Source organism: Cervus canadensis, chromosome 30 (genome assembly GCF_019320065.1).
Source record: "Cervus canadensis isolate Bull #8, Minnesota chromosome 30, ASM1932006v1, whole genome shotgun sequence".
NCBI classification, from domain to species: Eukaryota; Metazoa; Chordata; class Mammalia; order Artiodactyla; family Cervidae; genus Cervus; species Cervus canadensis.
In genome coordinates this window covers 24,159,660-24,183,518 of record NC_057415.1, presented here as the reverse complement: position 1 = coordinate 24,183,518, position 23,859 = coordinate 24,159,660, and the positions used below count along the sequence as shown (strand labels likewise).

At 42.2% G+C, this 23,859-nt stretch overlaps 2 protein-coding genes and 1 long non-coding RNA gene across 3 annotated transcripts in view; 2 read left to right on the top strand and 1 right to left on the bottom strand.

The window, feature by feature from the left end:
* GRIN3A (glutamate ionotropic receptor NMDA type subunit 3A) overlaps positions 1-23,859 on the top strand; it is a 189,472-nt gene that overhangs the window by 142,740 nt on the left and 22,873 nt on the right. The window contains exon 6 of the mRNA XM_043453623.1: positions 2,338-2,489. Coding sequence (XP_043309558.1) covers positions 2,338-2,489 — 152 coding nt within the window. The remainder of the gene's footprint in view (positions 1-2,337; positions 2,490-23,859) is intronic.
* On the bottom strand, positions 7,293-14,946 carry LOC122431960. The gene is made up of 3 exons (XR_006266676.1): positions 14,810-14,946; positions 12,716-12,844; positions 7,293-7,433 (listed from the first exon to the last, which is right to left on the bottom strand). It is a non-coding gene; the product is annotated as an uncharacterized LOC122431960 (long non-coding RNA).
* Positions 22,050-22,941, top strand: PPP3R2 (protein phosphatase 3 regulatory subunit B, beta). The gene has a single exon (XM_043453624.1). It carries the CDS (start codon positions 22,071-22,073, stop codon positions 22,581-22,583), a length of 513 nt encoding a protein of 170 aa, XP_043309559.1. The 5' UTR covers positions 22,050-22,070; the 3' UTR covers positions 22,584-22,941.

Here is a 23,859-nt window from a genome sequence, read left to right as displayed (position 1 = left end):
CAGATGAATGGATAAAGAAGTTGTGGTACATATACACAGTGGAATATTACTCGGCCATAAAAAAAGAATGCATTTGAGTCAGTTCTGATGAGATGGATGAACCTAGAACCTATTATAGAGAGTTAAGTAAGTCAGAAAGAGAAAGATAAACATTGTATTCTAATGCATATATACAGAATCTAGAAAAATGGTACTGAAGAATTTATTTGCAGGGCAATGATGGAGAAACAGACATAGAGAATAGACTTATGGACATGAGGAGAGGGGAGGAGAGGGTGAGATGTATGGAAAGAGTAACATGGAAGTTTACATTACCATATCTAAAATAGATAGCCAACAGGAATTTTTCGTATGGCTCAGGAAACTCAAACAGGGGCTCTGTATCAGCATAGAGGGGTGGGATGGGAGGGAGTTTCAAAAGGGAGGGGATATATGTATACCTATAGCTGATTCATGTTGAGTTTTGACAGAAAACAACAAAATTCTGTAAAGCAATTATGCCTCAATGAAAAATAAATCAATTTTTTAAAAGGGCTTGTGTATCTATAATTTCAAAAAAGAACAAAAGCTAATGTCTTTGGAAATAAATTGTAAGATGGAAATATGATAGCAAGCATTTGTTTCCATGAAGTATCTTTGGATGTTTTTAACATTTAAAAAATTTTCTTTTATATTATAGTTGATTTACAATGTTGTATTAATTTCAAGTATATAGCAAAGCAATTTAGTTATATGGATAATTATATCTATTATTTTTCAGATTCTTTTCCCATGTAGGTTATTACAGAGTATTGAGTAGAGTTCCCCATGCTAAACAGTAGGTCCTTGCTGACTATCTATTTATATAAAGTTATGTGCATATGTTTTTTGTTTCTTGGTTTCTTTGCCTTCATTTTTAAATTATTTTATTAATTTTTATTGGAGCATCACTGCTTTACAATGTGTTAGTTTCTGCTCTACATCTCTATATTCTTGACAGACTTTTGTCTTTGCAAGTGAAAAAAAGAGCTAGCTATATTTTCAGTTTTCCTTCCTCAATCATCTTGACAGCAATACATCTTTTTTTTACTATACAATCCAGTAGTTAAAGACAAAATGTAGGTAATTAGCTCTTCCACATGGCTTGTCAAAGAGATTAACAGTGAAGTAACAGTTTGGAAACCAAGTAAAGCCCCAGACCAAGTGAAGATACAGAGTCAAAGCTAATTAATTAAAACTCTGACAACAAATTACATCTTCAAGCTCCTCCTTCATCCTTTCCCCTGCCTCTCTTGCCTTGAATAACTGTTGTCCCAGATATTTGGTTTATCATTTTCTTGGTTTTTTTCTAAATATACTTCTATCACATATATATGAATTGCTAAAAATATACTGGTTTGTTTTTAATGTTTTTGCATTTACACAATGGATTCATGCTGCAATCTTCTGAGACTGATCTTTTTACTTAGTGTTGCTAAGAGTCATCCATATTATTCCATATCATTCATATGTTTCACACTATAAAACACTCCATTGTGTAAATATTTCACATTTATTTACTCATTTTCTTGTTAACATTTCGGTTGTTTCCAATTTTTGCTGTTATAAAAAATGCCTCTAAGAACATTCTTAAACATATCTCCTGGTCTAGTTGTGGAGGAGTTCTTTAGGAATGTACTTAAAGTTGTTTGTCTTAGAGCATATAAATCTTCAGCTATATAAAGTAATAGCAAACAGTTTTCCAAAGTGGGTACATCAATTTGCATTCCCACAAGCAATGAATAAGTGATCCTACTGATCTACATTTGCGTCAACACTTGGTTTTACTAGACTCCTTTTTTTTTGACAAGTTTTTGTTGATGTTTTAGTATTTACACTATACTGTACATTCACAAGGCCTCATTCTATTATTAAAAATAAAAGTAAAAGAGGGTTATGTATGACCAATGATGAGAGTATTTCATAGACCAGGGATTGTAATTTAAGAAATTTTGTGTTTTTAAGGTTCAGATGAGGGTTTCTGGGAGAAGTAGATAGGGAATCCTAGCCCTAGTAAAGACCTGAAAGATGGCTTCTGAAAAATACCTTGAAGGGAAGGACAGAAAGCCTTGGAATACAATGTGTCCCTACTACACAGTACACAAATCATTTCTCTCCTTTCTGGACTCATCTCTTTTACTCAGAGAAGTAGCAGATCCATAGTAATCATACCTAGGACATTTTTGAGTCCTTTGAGGGAAAGATGGTGAAAGCTTACTATGTCCTTGTTACCAGGTCTGACAGCAGCATCAGGTGTGGTGGCAACATCTCAGGAAACTCTTAAGTGAAACACTCATCTAAGACTGTATTTTCTTCTAGGGTACGGCATTGGTCTCCCTCCCAACTCTCCTTTTACCTCCAATATATCCGAACTAATCAGTCAATACAAGTCACACGGGTTTATGGATGTGCTACATGACAAGTGGTATAAGGTGGTTCCCTGTGGCAAGAGAAGTTTTGCTGTCACTGAGGTAAGGGGAAAACTGCTGATAATGTTGATGTTTTGTATAGCTTTACCTTGAAGAATATTAGGAAATGCTGTCATATGTGTCAGTGGCCAGTAATCCAAGCTATTACATCTCCTAGGATTCACCATGATATTTGCAGCTGCTGTTTAGTTGCCAAGTCATGTACAACTCTTTGCGACTCCATGGACCGTAGCCCACCAGGCTCCTGTGTCCATGGGATTTCCCAGGCAAGAATACTAGGTGGGTTGTCATTTTCTTCTCCAGGGACCATGATATTTAGATTACTCCTAATTCCACCTGAAGGATGACTATCCAATAGGAATTTTCAGTAAAACAAGCTTGTCTTGGATTTAACTGTGATGCTACTTTGATGAGTAAATGTCTGAATTTCTGTCTTTTCCCTACATATGATATCCACAAATGCAGGAGAAATGCTATTCTGAATTACAATAATAGTATCTGAGACTGACATTAACAGTGTTTGGCTTAACTGTTAATTGCTGGTCATGATGTGGATTGCAAAATATCCTCAAGATCTAATTTCCCAGGGGTCCAGTGATGGATCCTGCTTAGAGAAACAGACATAACCAGGTAATTCTTAGATAATCCTAGATATTTTTTAACTGAAAACAATCAACTCACTTCTTTTATGTATAGGAAGCTAATATCCAGAGATCCTAAGTGATTTGCCCAAGGCACACAAACAACCAGAAAATACATCTTTCTATCATAACACTCTGCCTTTATGATATAATTAGAAAGAAAACTGCAAAATGAGTCAGAGATTGGATAATTAAGATAGGAGACTAAAAGGTATAATAAGAGCCAGACTCCAGTATTTAAAAGAGAAGGCAAATAAAACAGTACAAGGTCAGCCTGACATTTAAAAAAAAATCTAAACTGATAATAATGACTCCCAAGAGCCTCTCTTCACCAACAACTGTCAAATTTGTATTTCAACAATGACTCTTCTTCTGAGCTCTAGAACCATGTATCTACCTTCCTGTTTGATACCTCCACTTGAATATCTTACACGCATCTCACATTTAATTTGTCAAAACAGAACCCTGACCTTCTGTCCTAAGTCCACTTTTCTCCCTGTGCTTCACATCTTGGGTAATGGGCATCTCTGTCCATCGAGTTTCTCATTCCAAAAACTGGCAGGGATCCTTAATGCCTCCCACATCTTACGTTCTGCATCCATCAACAAGCCGTATCTTTTACTTCTATAAAATGTCTCAAACATGCCCATTTATTGCCATCTCCACTGTTATCACTCTAGTCCAAGCCATCATTCCTCACCTGGACCACTGCAAAAGTCTCCTCACTAGTCTGTTTTCATGCCTGCTTTCTCCAATTTGTTTTCCACAAGGCAGATCCCGTTCCTCCTTAAGCCTGCAGTGGCTTCCATGTTAATTAAGGAACAATCTGAAATGCTGAACATGCCCTGCAGTGCCCTGAGGGACTTGACCCTGCCTATTTCCTCAGCCTCATTCATGCCACTTTCCTCCTGGCTCATTACAGCCCCACCAAGATGGTCATTTCAGATGGAGATACATCAGTGGCTTTCCTGCCTTAAGGTCTTGGCACATGTTGTTGCAACCTTCTTCCTAATTACTCTTCCTCCCCGCACCCTCTCAACATCAACCCAGCTAATGCCTTCTCATTATAAACTCTCAGCTGAAACCCCCCTTCATCGGAGCCTTCCCACAATCCCTGATGCAATCCGAATCATTGTTGTTCGGCCGCTAAGTTGTATCCGACTCTTTGTAACCCCATGGACTGCAGCACACTAGGCTTTTCTGTCCTTTATTATCTCCCGGAGTTTGCTCAAATTCATGTCCATTGAAACGGTGATGCTATCTATCTCATCCTCTGCTGCCCTCTTCTATCTCTCTTTATAATCTCATAGCTTATTGAGAAGACAATCATTGAGTAAAGATTTAAAGGAAGAAAGCAGGAAACTAAGGAATTAGAAAACTATCATGCTCTGTTTCTTATCATGTAACAAAAACTGTATTTGGGACATTAACTCATTGGTTCTCACTACAACCCTGTAAGGCAAGAATTTTTATATTTATTTGGAGATATTTTCATTTTAGAAAAAGCTAAAAGAAATAAAACTTGGCTTGGTCAGCTGAATTAATTCAACCAAGAAAATAAACAAGCTAATCACTTAAATTGTACAAAGCAACAATCATTTGGCATTTCCTACCACTTGTTGTGACCACGGTTAATTCAAGCCAAAATCTCCAAGTGATCAAAGCTAACAGCAAGACATTAGATAAGATGAAGGGAGCCTCCCTGTCATGTCCCCAAAGCCAGCAATATGGAATGATTTGCACCTCTCTGATCACAAACACATCTCTAGGTTGTGCCATTTCAGAGGACCATGAGACCAAGACATCAGCTGGATGGATCATCTGGCTCTCAGGACAAGCCTCTCAGGGTACAGGGCTCTTCAGAATCAGAACCTAACTCTACCCGGACACACAGAGGGAAACATACATAGACATATAAGCACTAACATAAATCTAATTCCAGTGTGAAATACCTAACACAAAACATAATAGATTTGCAGCCATACACTTCAGGACTTGCCTACTGGCTCTACCAATTAATAACTGAGTGACTTAACTATTCCTAGGTCTGAGTTTCTTCATTCATGAATGGATATAATAAAACATAACTTGTCATTTTGTTCTGAGAATAAGAGAACATTTATGGAAAGACCTAGTAAAAAAAAAACATGGCATAGTAAATAGAAGTATTAATACTTCCTCTCCTTTCATCAGGAGAATTTCCTGGGGTTCATAGATATCTTTAGATATCTTCCTACAGCTCTTTCTAGAAGTGGGGAAACCTTCCCAGAAACTCTCCAGTAGATTTCCTCATATTCATTGGCCAAAAATTGTGTCATCTGTCCATGTTTAAGCTAATCAATGGTGAGGAGAATGAGATTACCATGATAGCTTAGCCAGCCATGACTCATCCCCTAGGACTAATAAGGGGGCAGCTTCACTGGCAACACATGATCCCATAGAGAAGACCTAAATGAAAGCAGGGTTCCCTTAAGAAGAATGATTCAGGAGAATGGATGCTAAGTAGACAATCAACCACCTGTTTTACACCTTCTCCCATCCAACCTGCTTCTAGTCATCAGTACAATGAGGTATTTGGATATAATCATCTGTAAGCACCCTCCCAGCTTTGATATAGTGATCATGGTCTTTCTTTATGTCATCCTGAGTGAGAATGCTTAATATATTTACTATAAAACATAATGGTTGAAAGCATGGGCTTTGGAGACAGTTCTAGGTTTGAACACTACCATCTAAGTGATATTAACCATGTTACTTGTCCATTCCGAGCCTCAGCTTTTGCAAATTGGGGTGAAAATGTCTACTTCATAGGACTGTGGTGAAAATTAAGGCAGACAATGCATGTAAAATAGTGAGGCTATACCCAAATGTGATAACCATAAAGTAACTTACATCCTTAAGGATGATGAGATTTCATCATAAGTCTTCCAGGGCTATATGGATTTATCAGAAATTTCAAACAAAACCAAATTAAGTGTGGACAAAAAAGAAGACAGGTTTTGAAAAACAAATCAGAAAAGCCATGAACTGTTCAGATGATGCATACAAAATATACCACGTCATTTTTCAACCATGGTTTTTTAATGGAACAAATTCAGGGGAGAGGCATTTGGGAAACTCTGGATGTAGTGAGCTGGAAGCAACTGGATAAGAGGCTGATGTCAGGATCAAGTTATGGTTATTAAGACAACCCTGGGCTGGCTTTCCAGGTCAGCTGAATTTGAAGGGGGTGAGGGGTAGGAATGAGGAGAATGGAAGAGAAGTGTACTCTTAATTGGAACTTCGGAGACAGAAATAAAGGAAGATTCTGATAACATCCATGTGGGTGTAGAGTTAGGGGGGCCACCTCCAGCCTCAGGGAATGTTAAGGACACACAGCAAGCACTTCTTTCTCATGATGGTGGTCTGAAGTAAGGCCTATTCTGGTCTGTTCAGTAACAAGCTGCTTTGCAGGGATGCTCACCTGTGTGCATTTAAACAGCAGAGTATATCCTTGGGCACTGACTGGCGTGTTTGTCTTGAAGAATCTAGGACAGAATTTCAGGATGTCACCCTCACAGAACCTAAAGGTACAATGTAATTCAATGAAATCCATGTTCAGCTCATTGGCTGAGTTTGGTCTCCTCTGTGAAGGCCCTCTGCCTGCTGTATTTTCTTTCACTCCATCCTTGGGTCTCCACCTGCTGTTTTGAGTGGGGAGGAGGTTAGCTTTCTCTAAGAAAAGGTCAGAAGAAGGAAGCATACTTGTTAGCACTTTCCTTGCCATCCCTTTTGCCTCAAACGTCATACACTCTGGACTATTAGTGTGAAGAAAGTAGGACTTGATTTGAAATCAGACAAACCATATTTGAAGCCGCCTGTACCATCTACCTGCCTTGGAAAAATCACGAACCCACCTCAGTATCAGCTTCTTAATCTCTTCAGTAACTTTTTGTAAGGAGTTAGTAAAGTAGTAGTTTAATGCAGTGGTTCCCAACCTTTTTGACACCGGGGACCTATTTCATGGGAGATAATTTTTCCATGGACCCGGGTAGGGGGATGGTTTGGGGATGATTCAGGAGTTAGATTTATTGTGCACTTTATTCCTATTATTATTACATCAGTTCCACCTCAGATCGTCAGGCACTAAATCCCGGATGTTGGGGGCTCCTGGTTTAATGGACACATCCCTCTTCCTTCACGCCCCTGGGGGAGGGGTGCAGAGTTCAGCACAGCAGAAGCAAGAATGTTCTGGAGGTACCTCTCCCAACAGGTGCTCTTGAGAAAGACATTCCTCTGACCTCCCATTTTCCAGGTACAGTCCTAGTCCACGTCTGTTACCACAAAGTCATTAAACAATTTCACTCTGAAAAAAAAAAAAATCATTTGGCAGATGAATAATAGCAATATATGGTCACCTAGCATGCTTTCTTCCACCTATTTCTCACAGTTGGACATTAATACTTGATTCCCTGTGAGAACCTTGATCTATTCACCCTTCATCTCTTGGCAACCCTAGAGCTGTCTAGCTGCAATCTCTCTGGAGAATAAACTCTTTTTTTTTTTAATTCTAGGGCTTTATCTGCTCCCCAGAGTCACCTAGAAAATTGCAGGTCCAATTCTGCAGACCAGACTCCAGCAATTTTCAGAGAGGAATTTTAAATTGACCTCAGATGTTTCTTCATGATTCTTCTAGCACAGCTGTGCCTCTGCCCACAGTAGACTCATTGTCAATCAATTCCACAGGAAAAAACTATGGCAGACTTGAAATTTCCTTCATTTTACTCTGATTCATCCCCCCAAAAAATGTAATTCTTTTTGAGTCACTGAATTTAAGAGTCCCAGGTTTTATGTAATCTGTTGTTTACAAACGAGGAAAAGGAAGGTAGCAGGTCACAGCTTAGCAAACTCCTAAAACTTTTCAAGGAATTATTAAGATTTATGATGATAACCTCTTTTTACAAGTCTCCTTTAAATATTGGGTGGAATAATATGTCTTTTAACCAACTGGAAATAGTTAGGAAGGAAGAGGAAACAGTTTGAGCAGAGAATGGATAGCACACTCAAACAGCCTGAGGAGAATTTTTAAGAAACTCTTTACAGAGGTGTGATCTAAGGAAACAACAGAAATACTGCAATATCTCAGGGCAGGTAAAGTGAAGGAGACACTACCTAAGCTAAGGAAGCACACCTTAGCTCAAAGGGAAACATGGAGAGAGCCACTCCCAGAACCCAGGGAGGCACAGAAAAAGGCATTCAAATAGCAGCTGGAGCCTTTGGTTAGGGATGTAAACATGCCGCAGTGACCTGGTTGAGAGAGGGCAAGGAAGTAAATACCTGGCCTTAGTCTCCTCCTGCCCTGGCATCTTCCACCACTGCCTTTGTTGTTCAGTCACCCAGTTATACCTGACTCTTTGCAACCCCATGGACTGTAGCACGCTAGGTTTCCCTGTCCTTCACCATCTCCAGGAGTTTGCTCAAACTCATGTCCATTGAGTCGGTGATGCCATCCAACTATCTCATCTTCTGTCCTCCCCTTCTCCTCCTGTCTTCAATCTTTCCCAGCAACAGGGTCTTCTCCAGTGAGTCAGTTCTTTGCATCAGGTGGCCAAAGTATTTGGGCTTCAGCTTCAGCATCACTCCTTCCAATGAATATTCAGGACTGATTTCCTTTAGGATGGGCTGGTTTGATCTCCTTGCTGTCAAGGGACTCTCAAGAGTCTTCTCCAATAGCACAGTTCAAAAGCATAAGTTCTTCAGTGCTCAATCTTCTTTACATCCATACATGGCTATGGGACAAACCATAGCTTTGACTATATGGACCTTTGTCAGAAAAGTAATGTCTCTGCTTTTTAATATGATGTCTAGGTTTGTCATAGCTTCTCTTCCAAAGAGTAAGCATCTTTTAATTTCATGCCTATAGTCACCATCCACAGTGATTTTGGAGCTCAAGAAAAAAAAGCCTATCACTGTTTCCATTGTTTCCCTATCTATTTGCCATGAAGTGATGGGACTGGATGCCATGATCTTCATTTTTTGGGTGTTGAGTTTTAAGCCAGCTTTTTAACTCTCCTCGTTCACCCTCATCAAGAGGATCTTTACTTCCTCTTTGATTTCTGCCATAAGGGTGGTGTCATCCTCATAGCTGAGGTTATTGATATTTCTCCTGACAATCTTGATTCCAGCTTGTGATTAATCCAGCCCAGCATTTCACATGATGTACTCTTCATATAAGGTAAGTAAGCAGGGTGAAAATATATAGCTTTGACATACTCCTTTCCCAATTTGGAACCAGTCTGTTGTTCCATGTCTGGTTCTAACTGTTGCTTTTTGACCTGCATACAGGTTTCTCAGAAGACAGGTAAGATGGTCTGGTATTCCCATCTCTTTAAAAATTTTCCACAGTTTGTTGTGATCTACACAGTCAAAGTCTTTAGCATAGTCAATGAAGCAGAAGTAGATGTTTTTCTGGAATTAACTTGCTTTTTCGATGATCCAATAGATGTTGGCAATTTGATCTTTGGTTCCTCTGCGTTTTCTAAATTTAGCTTGTACATCTGGAAGTTCTTAGATCATGTACTGTTAAAGCCTAGTTTGAAGGATTTTGAGCATGACCTTATTAGCACGTGAAATGAGTGCAATTGTGCAGTAGTTTGAACATTCTTTGGCATTGCCTTTCTTTGGGATTGGAATGAAAACTGACCTTTTCCAGTCCTGTGGCCACTGCTGAGTTTTCCAAATATGCTGGCATGTTGAGTGCAGCACTTTCACAGCATCGTCTTTTAGGATTTGAAATAGTTCAGTTAGAATTCCATCACCTCAACTAGCTTTGTTTGTAGTGATGCTTCCTAACGTCTACTTGACTTCACACTCCAGACTTCCAGGATGTCTGGCTCTAGGTGACTGATCACACCATCATGGATATCCAGGTCACTAAGATCTTTTTTGTACAGTTCTTCTGTGTATTCTTGCCACCTCTTCTTAATATCTTCTGCTTCTGTTAGGTCCATACCATTTCTCTCCTTTATTGTGCCCATCTTTGCATGAAATGTTCCCCTGGTATCTCTGATTTTCTTGAAGAGATCTCTAGTCTTTCCCATTCTATTGTTTTCAACTAAATTTTTGCATCATTCACTTAGGAAGGCTTTCTTATCTCTCCTTTTTATTCTCTGGAATTCTGCATTCAGATGTGTATATTTTCCCCTTTTTCCTTTGCCTTTCACTTCAGGAGAGTATATTAAAATAGGAGCTGGAGCCTTTGGTTAGGGGCATAGACATGGCACAATGACCTGGCTGAGAGAGGGCCAGGAAGTAAATACCTGACCTTGGTCTCCTCCCCGCTCCCCCCACCCCAGCCTCTTCTACGACTGCCTTAAGCCAAGGAAACCAGTCATTGTGGTCCATAAGCCTCCCCATGGCACAAATTGGGATGGGGAGAGGTGGAGAGTGGGCCTGGGAGATAAAAACCGTCTAGAACAGCCCCTCATGGCAAGTGAAGGTGGGGAAGGGGCCAGCTAAAAGAAAGCTCCTGCAGCCTGACCACCTAGAATGTGCAGCTTCTGCACCTGCAGACCAAGGTCTAGCCTGCAGGAAAGGAGATTGTTCCTTGCACGGATTACCAGGACTGGAATGACCTTGGTCTTGGGAGGCAGACTACCCTTGCTCTATCATTACTCTAAGGAGACAATTTCACATCCTTGGGGAAGTTACTGAATCTGTGAGCCTCAGTTGAAGGCATAGCTTGCTGGGTTTTTACAAGGTTCTCTGCCTCTGAATCTATGGGTCTCCTTTTGTTATTGTTGGATGTTTAGGGAAACAAATAACATACTATGCATGAGATGGAACATTGCAGTGAAGGGAGCTCTACTTCAAAATCCAGAAACCTCAATTATGGAAAGTAGGGAAAAGGAAAAATAAATTTTGAGACAGTCTAAAAGTAAATCATTACACGTTTCAGTGTTTTTTTTTTTAATTAATATTAAAGAAAGTGCACATTAGGAAACTTTGCCCAATTCCATCCTTGACCTCACCTTCAATTTGACCCTCACCCCACCCCTGAATTTACTCAATCCTTGACCTCACCCCATTCCTGGCCCCTAACTCCAACCCAACCTTTAATTCATTCTTGATCTTACCCATCCTTGGCAACCACCAGTCCTGAACCTCATCCAGTAAGGATGAGCAGGGGTGGAGTGAGGATGTTTGTGAAGCTCGTTATTAGGTGATATTTTAGGCTGAAGTGTAAATGGTTTAAGAGCACTGTAGAGGTGCAAATATAAAAACAAGAGTGAGGATGTTTGTGAAGCTCGTTATTAGGTGATATTTTAGGCTGAAGTGTAAATGGTTTAAGAGCACTGTAGAGGTGCAAATATAAAAACAACCTCTGTGTCAAAATATCCCCACTTAAGATGTACATCAAGACCTCATGAACACCAATTACTTAACCTCTCTGAGTTTCTGCCTCTGCTAACTGGAGAGAAGACTATTTGATGATTTGGCCTGGTGTAAGGAACAGAGATAATGTTCATAAAATTGTCTGACATGTGGTACGTACTGAATGGATGGTAGTTATCATATTTGTCCTGACTCTTCCATGAACAAACTGAGTGACTTTCAGCAAGTCACTTAATCTCTCTGAAGCCTGTTTATTGCCCTTAAGACTGAGCCATGCAGCATGTCCTGCTTCGAGAATGCTGTGGTTCTCAGGCAGGCACATTTAGAGGAATCCCGACCTAACTAGCTGAAGATCTGGCTCCTGGGACCCTGAGGAGGACAGTGAACTGACTGGCCTCCAGTGTGGGCCCTCCATCCCTGTGCACCAAAACGAGCATCTAGTGTGAAACCTAGTAATATCTGCTCACTGAGAAAGTGGAGCTTTCTCACAGCAGGCACACTCTTCCCTCTTAATTTTTTGGGAGGATGAGGAATGGGTTAGTCATCTATACGTTGAAAGCCAAAGAGATCACACAAGTCACATCAAGGAGCTTCAGTGCCTGTCAATTTTCTTTGCAGTTTATCTTTAAAGACCCAAACGGAATAGTACAGGAGCGGGGGAGGGGTGAGTTTTAACTCAGTCTCTTTTGCTGTTAACAACTAGGTCACATCGCAACCGCCTCCTGCACCTCTCTCATTCCTGCTCCTTCCTTTTTCAATTTAGAATGTCACTGTCTGCTTTTCAACCTGATGAAAGTTATGGTGAGGCAGGGAGAGTTAATGACTGTAGATTGCTTTAAATTGAAAACCTGTGTAAGTCAAGAACCACCTTGACAGCTGAGTGCTTCCCTTGAAACAGCCTAAGTAATTAAGCTTAATATTTAAGCCAAGCATAAGGTCAGATGGAACCTATCCAGGTGGCACTTTCTGAAAACCTAAAGAAACACAAAGCTGTAAGTGTGTCCTTTTATAATGTGGTGGAATTGTGCATGAAGAAAGGAAGGCCAGCCTCAGAAAGGCCTCACCTTCTCTTACCAGAACAAATTCACCTAGCTGAACAAATGTTTCCTCTTCCTTGCCTGAGTACAGACTATGCATATAGAAGAAAAAAATACTTGATAAATAAAAAGTACAAGCTTATTTTTTGGACCCATCTCCAAAAAAGCAGAAGCATCTTATAATTCCAACATAAATGTTCTTTTATATAATACTTACATGTTATAGAACTGAAGACTTTGGGGGGAAAACTTGAGAAATATAAGATTCTGGAATTTTCTGTCATGCAGTGTGCCTTATTAACCAGCACCTACAATTTTATGTTATTCCTTTTGTCCAACTCAGCTTCTAGATTTCAATGAGAAAACATGAAGATGGCTTACACAAACCATTAGCCTGAACTTAAAACAGATCTTTAAAGAAACAACAATAACTATTTTCTTTAAACAGCATTCCAAGTCGAGTTGCTAGGTGCACAGGCTGGAGATCTACAATTCCCTAATCTTTTCCTCCCTTCTCCATATCTTCTCAAAGCTAAAGCTGCCTCTCTATGGCTCTCTGGTTAATATAAACGACAGAAGCGTGAATTCTGATACAGTGAAAACATTCCAGCAAGTTCCCACCCCCAACCCGACCCTTGCTAATGAGCAAGTAACCAGATAACACTGAATAAGAGTCTCCTTTTTGATATACCAGAGATGCCTGGGCATCAGTTATATGACCGTCTGCTGTTAATAGTCCTTGTTTTCCCCCTGGTTGAATGCAACGAGCCCATGAATATTTATAAATGTTATTTACTATGCGACTAAAAGGTATGAACAGTGCTCAATCTAATTAGGACTATTGTGAGAGACAGTCTTCCTTCCACTTTTTTAGATTTCGATACACTTAAATCTGTGAGGGAATCACATGAAACAGGACTCCTCCCTAAATATTCCAAGGGCTAAACAGTTACCTCCGTTTCCTGCTTCTGGGGGAAAAAAAGAAAAAAACGTGAAAATGTGTGAAGATTGCCATCTAGTGGTTATAGTGTGAAGTGTTACAAAATATCACAAAACCAGGCTTTTTATCTCTCAGACAGTACTAGACTTGGAAAGTCTAGTAAGGTGAAAACTTGCCCCGACGTTTCCTCTGAAAACACTTCCTCCCATAGCTGTGGGAGCTGGATGAGAAGCCAGCACTGTCAGGGGCGCGGGGCAAGGAGCCCTGGAGCCCTTACAGGGTTCCCGTCTCATCACACAGTAAAGGTAGCGTCCTGCAACACCCAAGCACAGGGCAGGTCAGCCAGGGAAGCCAGCACAGTCACATTTGGAGCTTTATCTTCGCCTGCTCCCTCTGTCTTTCTATCCAGTAAGACTTCAAGCCTAGTTTTATGAGTTGCATTGTGCACCGCCCCCCCACCCCCTAGCAAAGATAGGTTGAAGTCCTCCCCCTGATACCTCAGAAGAGGGCCTGGTTTGGAAATATGGTCATTGAAGAGGAGATTAAACACACTGCAGTAGAGAGGGTCCCTAATCCAACATGATTGCCGGCCCCTGTACGGAGACAGCTAGCTTGCAGAGACTGAGACACGGGGAGACCACGGGGAGAAGGCAGAGGGTGGATTTACGGCGGCTTGAGGCCAGAGCACGCCAGAGTTGGCCAGAAAACTATCAGAAGCTAGGAATAAACACGGAGGGATCTTACAGGCTTGAAGGAATGTGGCCCTGCTGACACCCTGATTTCAAATGTCTGGTTTTCAGAACCGGGAGACAATAAATTTCTGTTGAAAGCACCACCCAGTTTGTGGCACTTGTCACGGAAGCCCAGCAAATGAATACACTTCACCTTTCTCCTCCTGTGCCTCTTTCATCCTTGCTCAGCTCTCATACGGCAGACAAACAGGCATAGTTGTCGTTGTCTGCTGGCTGCTCTCCCAAGTGTCAGGCTCTCCCCCTGTTCAGCTCACCCTTCACAATGCCAGGTTGATCTTTTTAGACTATGATTCTGATTAGGTCACTCATCTGGCTTTCCCTGTCATATAAAAACCACGTCTTCAGCTAAACATTCAAAACTCCTCTTGATCTGGCTCCTTCCAGCTCACCTTCCGTTATTTTGCTCAAGTATTTCAGCCACATTAAACTAATCACTGGTATCTGTGACTGCTCCCTTTCCCACTTCTGTGATCGTGGATTTTGTCCCCCTTGTTTTCATCAGAATCAAACAGTACTTCTTGGGGCAGGTGGGGGAATCTTCATTTGTTTCCAGCAAGAATTCTAGGAAGGTCTCAACAGTTTCTCAGTTCTTTGAATTCTTACAGCTCTTTGCCCTTACCTCTCAGATGATATCTTTTTCCATCTTGTGCTGTAAGTAATCACAGTCTTTAATGCTTCAATTCACTCAGTAATCAGTAAATTTTCTGAGTAGGGACCATCTCTACATGCTCCCAATGTTGTATATGTCAAAACATAACTGGATAAATGATGCCCTGTAAAGGAATGATTGAATAAATGTTGCCCTTTCTTCAACGTCTAGGGCATGGTCAGACCATCTGTTCACTTCATCTAATATCATGCTCTGCCTTGACCTCCCTGTTCTGGCCACAGTGGCCTTTAAGTTTGTCTTGCCTGATGTGCTCCTCTGCCCCAGTCTGCACCCAGAGGTCTTTCTTCCTGGAACACATATCCCTGCTCAAATATCCAGCTAACTTCTCCCTGAGATTTCAGCTCAATCATCACTTCCACAACAGGGGTTTTGTTCATCTTTCTGACTAAATCGAGTTCCTATTGTGTGACCTCTCATCTCTGATGCTCACCACGGATTCACCTGTGCATTTATGGGCATGATAATTTGGTTAATAGGCATCTTCCCTATAAACAGTAATCTCTGTAAGGACAGAGATAGGTGGGAAAGCATTTGCCTTAGGTCACTACTGTATGCCTTGCATATTGGAGAACTTCAATAAATATTTGTGTAGAAAACAAAGGAGTAGTTGAGTGTATCTGCATGTGTATATATGCAAATAGTCTATTAGAATTAGAATTTTCTAAGTTAGTATCCAGTAGGCAATAATTATAATGTCTACCATATTTGTATCTACTATATGCTAAGCACAGAGTCTAATATTTTATGCATTCTATCTCATTTAATCCTGAAAATGATGCTATATGTTAGCAACTGTATCCTTGTTTTACAGATGAGCAAACAGTGGTTCAGACAAGTAACTCCACCCAAGATCACACAGTTGTTAAATAGCAAAATTATGATTAAAAAGTCATATATTCCAAAGCTCATTTTAAACACCATCCCAGAATTACAGAAGAAAATCAACATAGTACTCTTGATCCTTTTGACTATGCATGATGAACATAAAAGACTGAGCAAATAGTGCTATATCCTTAAAGCCAAAACACTTACTTAAAGAGTAGATTTCTCAGGGGATTGTTTCTTGTTAACAGAAAACTCCATCTCCTGGCACATAGTAGGTGCTCAGCATATATGTGTTAAATGGATTTTTTTATTTTTGAAGTAGAGTTGGTAACTCAGCTGGTAAAGAATCCGCCTGCAATGCAGGAGACCCTGTTCGATTCCTGGGTTGGGAAGATCTCCTGGAGAAGGGACAGGCTACCCACTCCAGTATTTTTGGGCTTCCCTGGTGGCTCAGATGGTAAAGAATCTGCCTTCAGTGTGGGAGACCTGAATTTGATCCCAGGTTGGGAAGATCCCCTGGAGGAGGGCATGGCAATCCACTCCAGTATTCTTTCCTGGAGAATCCCCACAGATGGAGTAGCCTGGTGGGCTGCAGTCCACGGGGTCACAAAGAGTCAGACACAACTGAATGACTAAGCAAGCACAGAGTTGACTTATGATATTAGTTTCAGGTTTACAACATAGGGATTCACTATGTTTATAGTTTATACTCTGTATAAAGATATTATAAAATATTGGTCATATTTTTCCTGTGTTGTACATCCTTATATCTTACTAATTTTATACCCAGTACTTCATACCTCTTAATTTCCCTCCCCCTCTCTTGCGCCTCCCCCTACCATTTTCCTCAATCAGAACCACTAGTTTGTTCTCTGTGAGTTGGTGTCTGTATTATAATATTCATTTGTCTTATTTGTTAGAGTCCACATATACGTGAAACATACCGTATTTGTCTTTCTCTGACTTATTTCACTTAGCAAAACACACCCTCCAGGTCCATCCATGTTACTGCAACATTTGTTAAATGGATTTAAACTTCAAACAAGGTTTGTCACATCAAAGAATGATAAAACTGATAAATCCAGAGTCAAAATTCTTCTGAGAAAGCCAATAAAGGAGTAGGAAAGGGAAGAGCAAGGAGACAGGGTACAAAATTAGGGGCTCAGGGTCCTTTTGAGTCCCTAATGTGTGCTGACTGCTATTTTGGGTGCTTTAAAAAAAAGTAGAAGTTATCCCACTTAGACCTATAATAACACTATGACATATTATATTATTTCTAAGTCGCAGGTGAGAACTCTGATGCACATGAAAGGTTTTAACATTTTTTAAAAGGTTTCTTTTTTTTTTAATGGGGACCATTTTTAAAGTCTTTGTTGAATTTGTTACAACATTATTTTTGTTGTCTATAATCTGTTTTTGTTTTGTTTTTTGGTCATGAGGAATCTTAGTTCCCCAACCAGGGATTGAACCCACACTCCCTGCATTGGAAGACAAAGTCTTAACTGCTTAACCACCATGGAAGTCCTTCATGAAAGGTTTTAAACTTAGAGCTATATTGTTCCACATTCTACATGGTGGCCACCTCAATACAAACAGATGTTAAAGATTTTGACAAGTGAAATCACAGAAACAGGAGGGCTTCCACCTGTAAAGTTTGCAGAGTAACTACGTGAATTACTCAGAAACCTGTTCTCCTGGCTAACTTGGAAGATGAAGTTTTACCTGATTCTCAATTCTCATTACTTCTGTTTCTATTTTCCAATGTCAGTTATATCTGCACATAACCCTTCACAGTCCTTTTTTCTTTTTTTGATATCTCTTGAGGAAAAGAAAATGGCTTATTGAAAATGGAAATGGTGTCAGGATCCTAATTTCTTCCAGAACAACCAGTCAGTCCTTTTAACATGCTTACTGCAGTGAATGTCCAGCAATCCACATCCCTTCTTAGTGATAAAGAGAGTGACAAATAGCATTTTTCATGGAAATGACTAAGAATAATGGCTGGAGAACATTGAAACAATAACACTAAGTCCCATAATAATGCTGAACTACAAAGTTTATGAAATGTAGAACAATGGGAAACGCAACTTTACATTGACTAAAATTTCAGATCCAGCATTACATTACCTCCTCTACAAGGCAGTAAAGCAGTTCCAACTGCTCACTGAATTATTTCAAGGAAGTGGTACCATCTTCCTGGTATTGTCTGTTTGACCATTAAATTAGTTAACTCTTGGGACAATGTTTCTCCTTCTACATAACATTTCTATATGCAGTCCCTCTTCTCACTCTTAGAATAGATAAGTGACTGTGAATGTGAAAGTTGTTCAGTCATGTCCGACTCTTTGTGACCCCACGAACTACATAGTCCATGGAATTCTCCAGGCCAGAATACTGAAGTGAGTAGCCTTTCCCTTCTCCAGGGGATCTTCCCAACCCAGGGATTGAACCCAGGTCTCCAGCATTGCGAGCAGATTCTTTACCACCTGAGCCACAAGAAAATAGATAAAGCAGATGATGATTATCACCACTTTACAGATGAGGACACTGAGGCTAGGACAGTAACAGCTCCTCTAATAGCTCACAGCTAATGGGGCAGAGCAGGGACTGGAACCTGGTCTATTTAATTCCTATACTCTCACCACTGCACCTCGCTACCTCCTAATAACACACCACATCGAGGAAGATACTTAAGAGTTTCCACACTAATGACTCCTTCCTAAAGAATGACCTTCAGAACATTACTCAGGACAAAGTCGTGAGGACTCCATAGGAGTACGAGTGAGGTTCATCACTGCTTGCCTGCAATGGAAAAGTCTGCCATCAGCCACCAAAGAACACTACCTGGGAGGAGCTGAAGTTAATGCTGGCAAAGTACTGAGAGTAGCAAGTGGCATAGTGTACACGGTATACAAGGAGTGTTCATCAAATGGACATACATACACTTAAGTGCTCAGCCTTCCAAGTATTCTTTCTTTAAGCCTTCATCTCCACCAGCAGGGTAAACAATAACAAAATTAGTAATAATAATGATAATGACTGTTTATCTTACTGGCTAGTAACAGCTTTAACACTTATACAACTGTATGAAATACATTATTAGCCTCATTTTACAATCGGGAAAACTGACATTAAGCAACTCATCCAAGCTACTTACAGCTATTAGGTGGACAGTTAAGATTCAATTGTCCTATTTTACCAAACACAAGTCTGTGTGCCTCATGCAGAGTGAGGTCAAACAATACCAAAAGGTCAGAGTTTGGAGCAGAGAAAGGTTAACTGCAAGGCCAAGCAAGAAGACGGGTGACTCATGCCTTAAAAACCCCGAAACTCCAGGAAAGTTTTCAGCAAAGCCCAGTTAGGAAAAGTGAAGGAGGGACGTGATTAGTTGTTGCAAACTTCTTGGGGTCAGATCCTTTGTTCTTCAGGTCAAGCTGTTCCTGTAAACTTCTACCAAAGCACATGTTACTCTCTGTTCTGACAAGAAAGGGAAGGCGAGGCATTTAATTCTGTCTGCTTGCCTGCTTGTGGCTTTGAACACTTAAATGCTGCAGGCAAAGCAACACTGTTGCCCCTCATTTTACTTGTTCAAGGTCCCAAGGCTTGACTTTCATCCTTGAGGGTCCAGCCCTGGCTAAGTCCATTTTCAGGCCAGTACCCTGCCCAGCCTGGAGTGCTGCAGTCCATGGGGTCACAAAGAGTGGAACACAATTTGGTGACTTAACAAGAGCCCGGCCCAGGAGCATTCGATCCACGCAGTCCGGGTCCTCCCTGCAGTGCTGAGGCCCCGCTGATGAGGCAGGTCTCAGCTGGTGGTGCTCTCAGGGCCAGGGCCCCAGACCCTGCCCAGCTGTCATCACTGAGGGAGCCAGGCGCTCAGGACCCAGCCAGACCTCAGGCTCCTCAGACTCCCCAAACGAGGACACGTCCCAAGCACTGTGACCCAGGATGACTGCTTGCCGCCATTAGGTCGCAGAGGATGGGGCAGAGGTTCCCCACCACTTCAAGGCCTGGACCCACCCAGTGGGCGGCCATAGCGAGAGTTCTGCAGGACACAGCCCTCAGCCTGTCCCCAGGCCCCCAGCTCACCTGGCGGCCTGAGACCAGAAGGCCTGAAGTGCCCTTGGGAGAAGGCCACAATCCGCCTCTCACCACACCCAGACTGACTGTTGGCCAGGCTGGATCTCTCACCACCACCGCTGAGGCGCTACTGGTCTCTGGCTAAAGGTCTCGCGATGAAGGTCGTGATCTCACGCTAACACCCGGCTGTGCGCCTGCCTGCCCCGCCCCTAACACACTGCTCTAAATTCTTTCCACTCAACCATGCTTCTTTCAGATCTAGTTAATTCAGTCCAGATAATAATTCAGTCATCAAACATTTTAGCCTCTAAATCTTTACTTTTCTTTTTTATTACTATTATTTTATTTATCTGGCTGCACTGGGTCTTAGTTGTGGCAGGCAGGATCTTCAGTCTTCCTTGCATCATGCAGGATCTTTAGTTGCAGCACGTAGGATCTAGCTCCCTCAGTGAGGACAGCTGGGCAGGGTCTGGGGACCTGGCCCTGTGGGCACCGCAAGCTGAGACCTGCCTCTTCAGCCAGGCCTGGGCACTGCAGGGACGACCCAGACTGAGAGCTAGATGAACGCTCCTGGGCAGAGTTGTTACTGTTTTTCAGTCACTAAGTCGTGTCTGATTGTTTGCATTCATTGACTGCAGCACGCCAGGTTGGGATCCAATCTTGGCCCCCTGCTTTGGGAGCGTGGAGTCTTAGCTGCTGGACCACCAGAGAAGTCCCTCCTTTTCTTTTAAACTGCATAGACCTAATGGTAAGGTATTCCATAGCTTTGTTGTGCCAGTTTCAGCATGACTACCTTCAGGCTGACATTTTGGCTGAACTAAAAGCACAGAAAAGGTGCCAACCTTTTTTAAAATGAGGGAGTGTTTGCCTCCTCCAGTTTGATTTAGGGTCCTAGGAGTCCCCCAAGCCCCTTTAAAATGAATATTCTTGAACCAAATGTATTAATACTTTGTATGCACTTGGAGGAACTGATGTGTTCCTAAAGGAAGAAGAAATCTGGAGAATGGCGGTCAGATTCATCATCAATAGGAACAAACCCAGCCGAAGCAAGGTGGGAGAGAGTGAGACAGCCTAAGGGCCACTTATAATCTCAAAACACAGCAAAAGCTTCTCAGGGCACATTACGGCCATTCCCCAAAGTGATCTGCAGGGCAATCATCTGGCACTAGCCCAACAAAAATAAGGAATGGGTTTGAGATGATGTATTTGAAATAATAAGCTGACAGAGGTCTTGGGACCCAAGGTCTTGGGACCTGTATCTTCCCAAAAAGTGCCCTGAATTCAGCATTGTGTATATTCCTCAGGAATATGTTACTGCCTGTAGATGATCCATATGAGAAATTTTGTGCGATATCTGGACAGTCTCTTACAAAGACCCTGAACCCAGTGTTCTAAAAGAGGTCAGTGGCCACTGCATCAGAAGGATGTCAATTTCCCTCCCAGAGAATTTAAAAAAAACACTTGACCCTAGAACAGTGCCAGGGGGTTTAGGGGTGCCAACCATCTGCTCAATGGAAAAATCCTCAACTTTATAGTCAGCCCTGGGTATCCTTTCTCAGTATCCATGGTTCTGCATCAGAGGATTCAACCAACGCCAACCCTGCAGTACTGTAGTATTTACTATCAAAAAATATCTGCATATGAGTGGACCCACACGGTTGAAACCCATGTTGTTCAAGGATCAACTGTTGATGTATATATGACACCAACACTTTGATGTATTATCTCGTTTATTCCTTAGAGGAGGTCTGCAAATAAGTATTAGGAGCCCCTGCTTGCAGTTCACGCAGTCATTTAACATATGTTAAACATGTACTACATTTCAGGCACTGTGCTGGGGATACTGAAGTGATTAATACAGAGGCAGCCCCACACCCTTGGAGTTCACTTTCCAAGAGAAGAAGGAAAAGTGAGGATGTGAGAAGATTTTAAAAATAGCAAGAGAGATAAGGGTTAAGGTGCTGAGAGAAGGATTCAGAAAGGGGACTTCTCCCCCAGCTCCCCTCTCTCCTACTTATCTTCCTGTCTTACCCCCTGCAAGCTTCCCCCTCCCACCCCTTCTTCCCTGCTCCCCCCTCACCCACTCATCCACCTGGCTCCCAGCACCTCCTATTTTCTCGTCTGGTTGCCCGAAGCGGAGGGAGGGGGAGGGGGTGAGGGCGGGCGGGGGTCGGGGGAGGAGATGTCCCCGCGAGCCTGCCCCAGCTGGCCCTCCACCTGCGGGCACAACGGTCTCTCTTTAGCCCCGTCGGCGCCCACCGCCCCTGCTCCCGCCCTCGACCTTAGGAGCAACAGACGATCCAGAATGGGAAACGAGGCCAGTTACCCAGCTGAGATATGCTCGCACTTTGACGAAGACGAAATTAAAAGGCTGGGCAAGCGGTTTAAGAAGCTGGACTTGGACAGTTCCGGCGCTCTGAGCGTCAAAGAGTTCACGTCCATGCCGGAGCTGCGGGAGAACCCGCTGGTGCAACGGGTGATCGACGTCTTCGACACCGACGGCGACGGACAGGTGGACTTCCGGGAATTCATCCTGGGGACCTCCCAGTTCAGCGTCCGGGGAGATGAGCAACAGAAGCTGAGGTTTGCTTTCAGCATCTACGACCTGGACAAAGACGGCTACATTTCCAACGGGGAGCTCTTCCAGGTGCTGAAGATGATGGTCGGGGACAGCCTGAAAGACTGGCAGTTACAGCAGCTGGTGGACAAAACCATCATCCTCCTGGACAAGGATGGGGACGGGAAAATCTCCTTCCAGGAATTCAGTGCTGTGGTCAGAAGCCTAGAGGTCCACAAGCACTTGGTGACAGTTGTGTGAGTTTTAGAAGGTCGCCACTCAACAACAACTTTTTCTTTCTTCTCTCTCTCTTTAATGATCTGCCCAAGAGGCCCGTAACTGCCATCTCTGACCTACTGGAAAGTGTCTCTCTTACTGAAGCAAGATCTTTCAGCCTCTTGACCACCTACCTCAGTGTTACTAACTCTTCTGCTCCCAGTGATTCAGGATAATGCCCTGAGTTGGGGAGGACATGATGAAGGCGCATGGAGGGAAAAGAAAAGGAAACAGCTTTTATGAATGTATTTTCTTTTCTTTGTTTTGATTCAGAAACCAAACTCCAAAGAGTGAAGAGAACTTTTAAAGTCCAAAAATAAGAAAATATACATCTTTTCCTTTACTTCTTATGGTTTTATATATGGGGAAAAAATTCCCAAAAGGTGCTAGGTGAACTATTTTCACTTACTTGCGGTGTTCAAGCATCTTTTAACAGATAATTAATTACTTATTTTAGCAATAGGGATGAATCTATTTCTCTTGGCTGAGCAGCTTTTAATCACCTCTCTCTGGGCAACAAAAGCCCATCTTTCCCTTTTGAAAGCCACAGACCACTCCCCACAGTACATCCAGAAATCCTGGAGCAAGTCCTGTGGGCTAGGAATCCATCTGGGTTCCACCTGTCTCATTGCTCCAGCTCCTTTACAATTTCTGTTTGGGCAGAAACTCAGAGGCCTTGTAAGAAAAGCTAAGACAAAATCCCCAGTCTATCAGTCTCAGTGGAGGTGGCTTTTCAGTCTTGACTGTCCACCCCAGTATTAAGTTCAGTTAATGGGGCTTCCACACAAACAGGACAGAGGAAGCTCACGCATGCATGCTTGCTCAGTTGCTTCAGTCATGTCCGTCTCTTTGACACCCTGCAGACTGTAGCCCACCAGGCTCCTTCGTCCATGGGATTCTCCAGGCAAGAATACTGGAGTGGGTTGCCATGTCCTCCGCCAGGGGATCTTCCTCAGGGATTGAACCCACATCTCCTGGGTCTCTTGCATTGCAGGCAGATTCTTTATCTGCTGAGCCACCAGGGAAACCCTTCCTGGGAAGCTCTCTCACCTCTAATACCCAGTGGGAAAGAATGGGCCACACTCAGAGTCCTTCTTCCCACAGGCAGAAGTGGTGATGATTCCAGCTGCAGTGGACTCTCCGCAGGGTGTGGAAGTAGTATTGCTCCTGGCATTCAAAAGATGCAGAGATGAACACATATACCTCTGCAGCAGGAGTGGATGCTGTCCATACTAACAAAACTTTTTTTTTTTTTTAAGTC

Coding starts and splice junctions, on each gene's coding strand:
- PPP3R2 (XM_043453624.1), top strand. CDS start 22,071: ATGGGAAACGAGGCCAGTTACCCAGCTGAGATATGCTCGCACTTTGAC.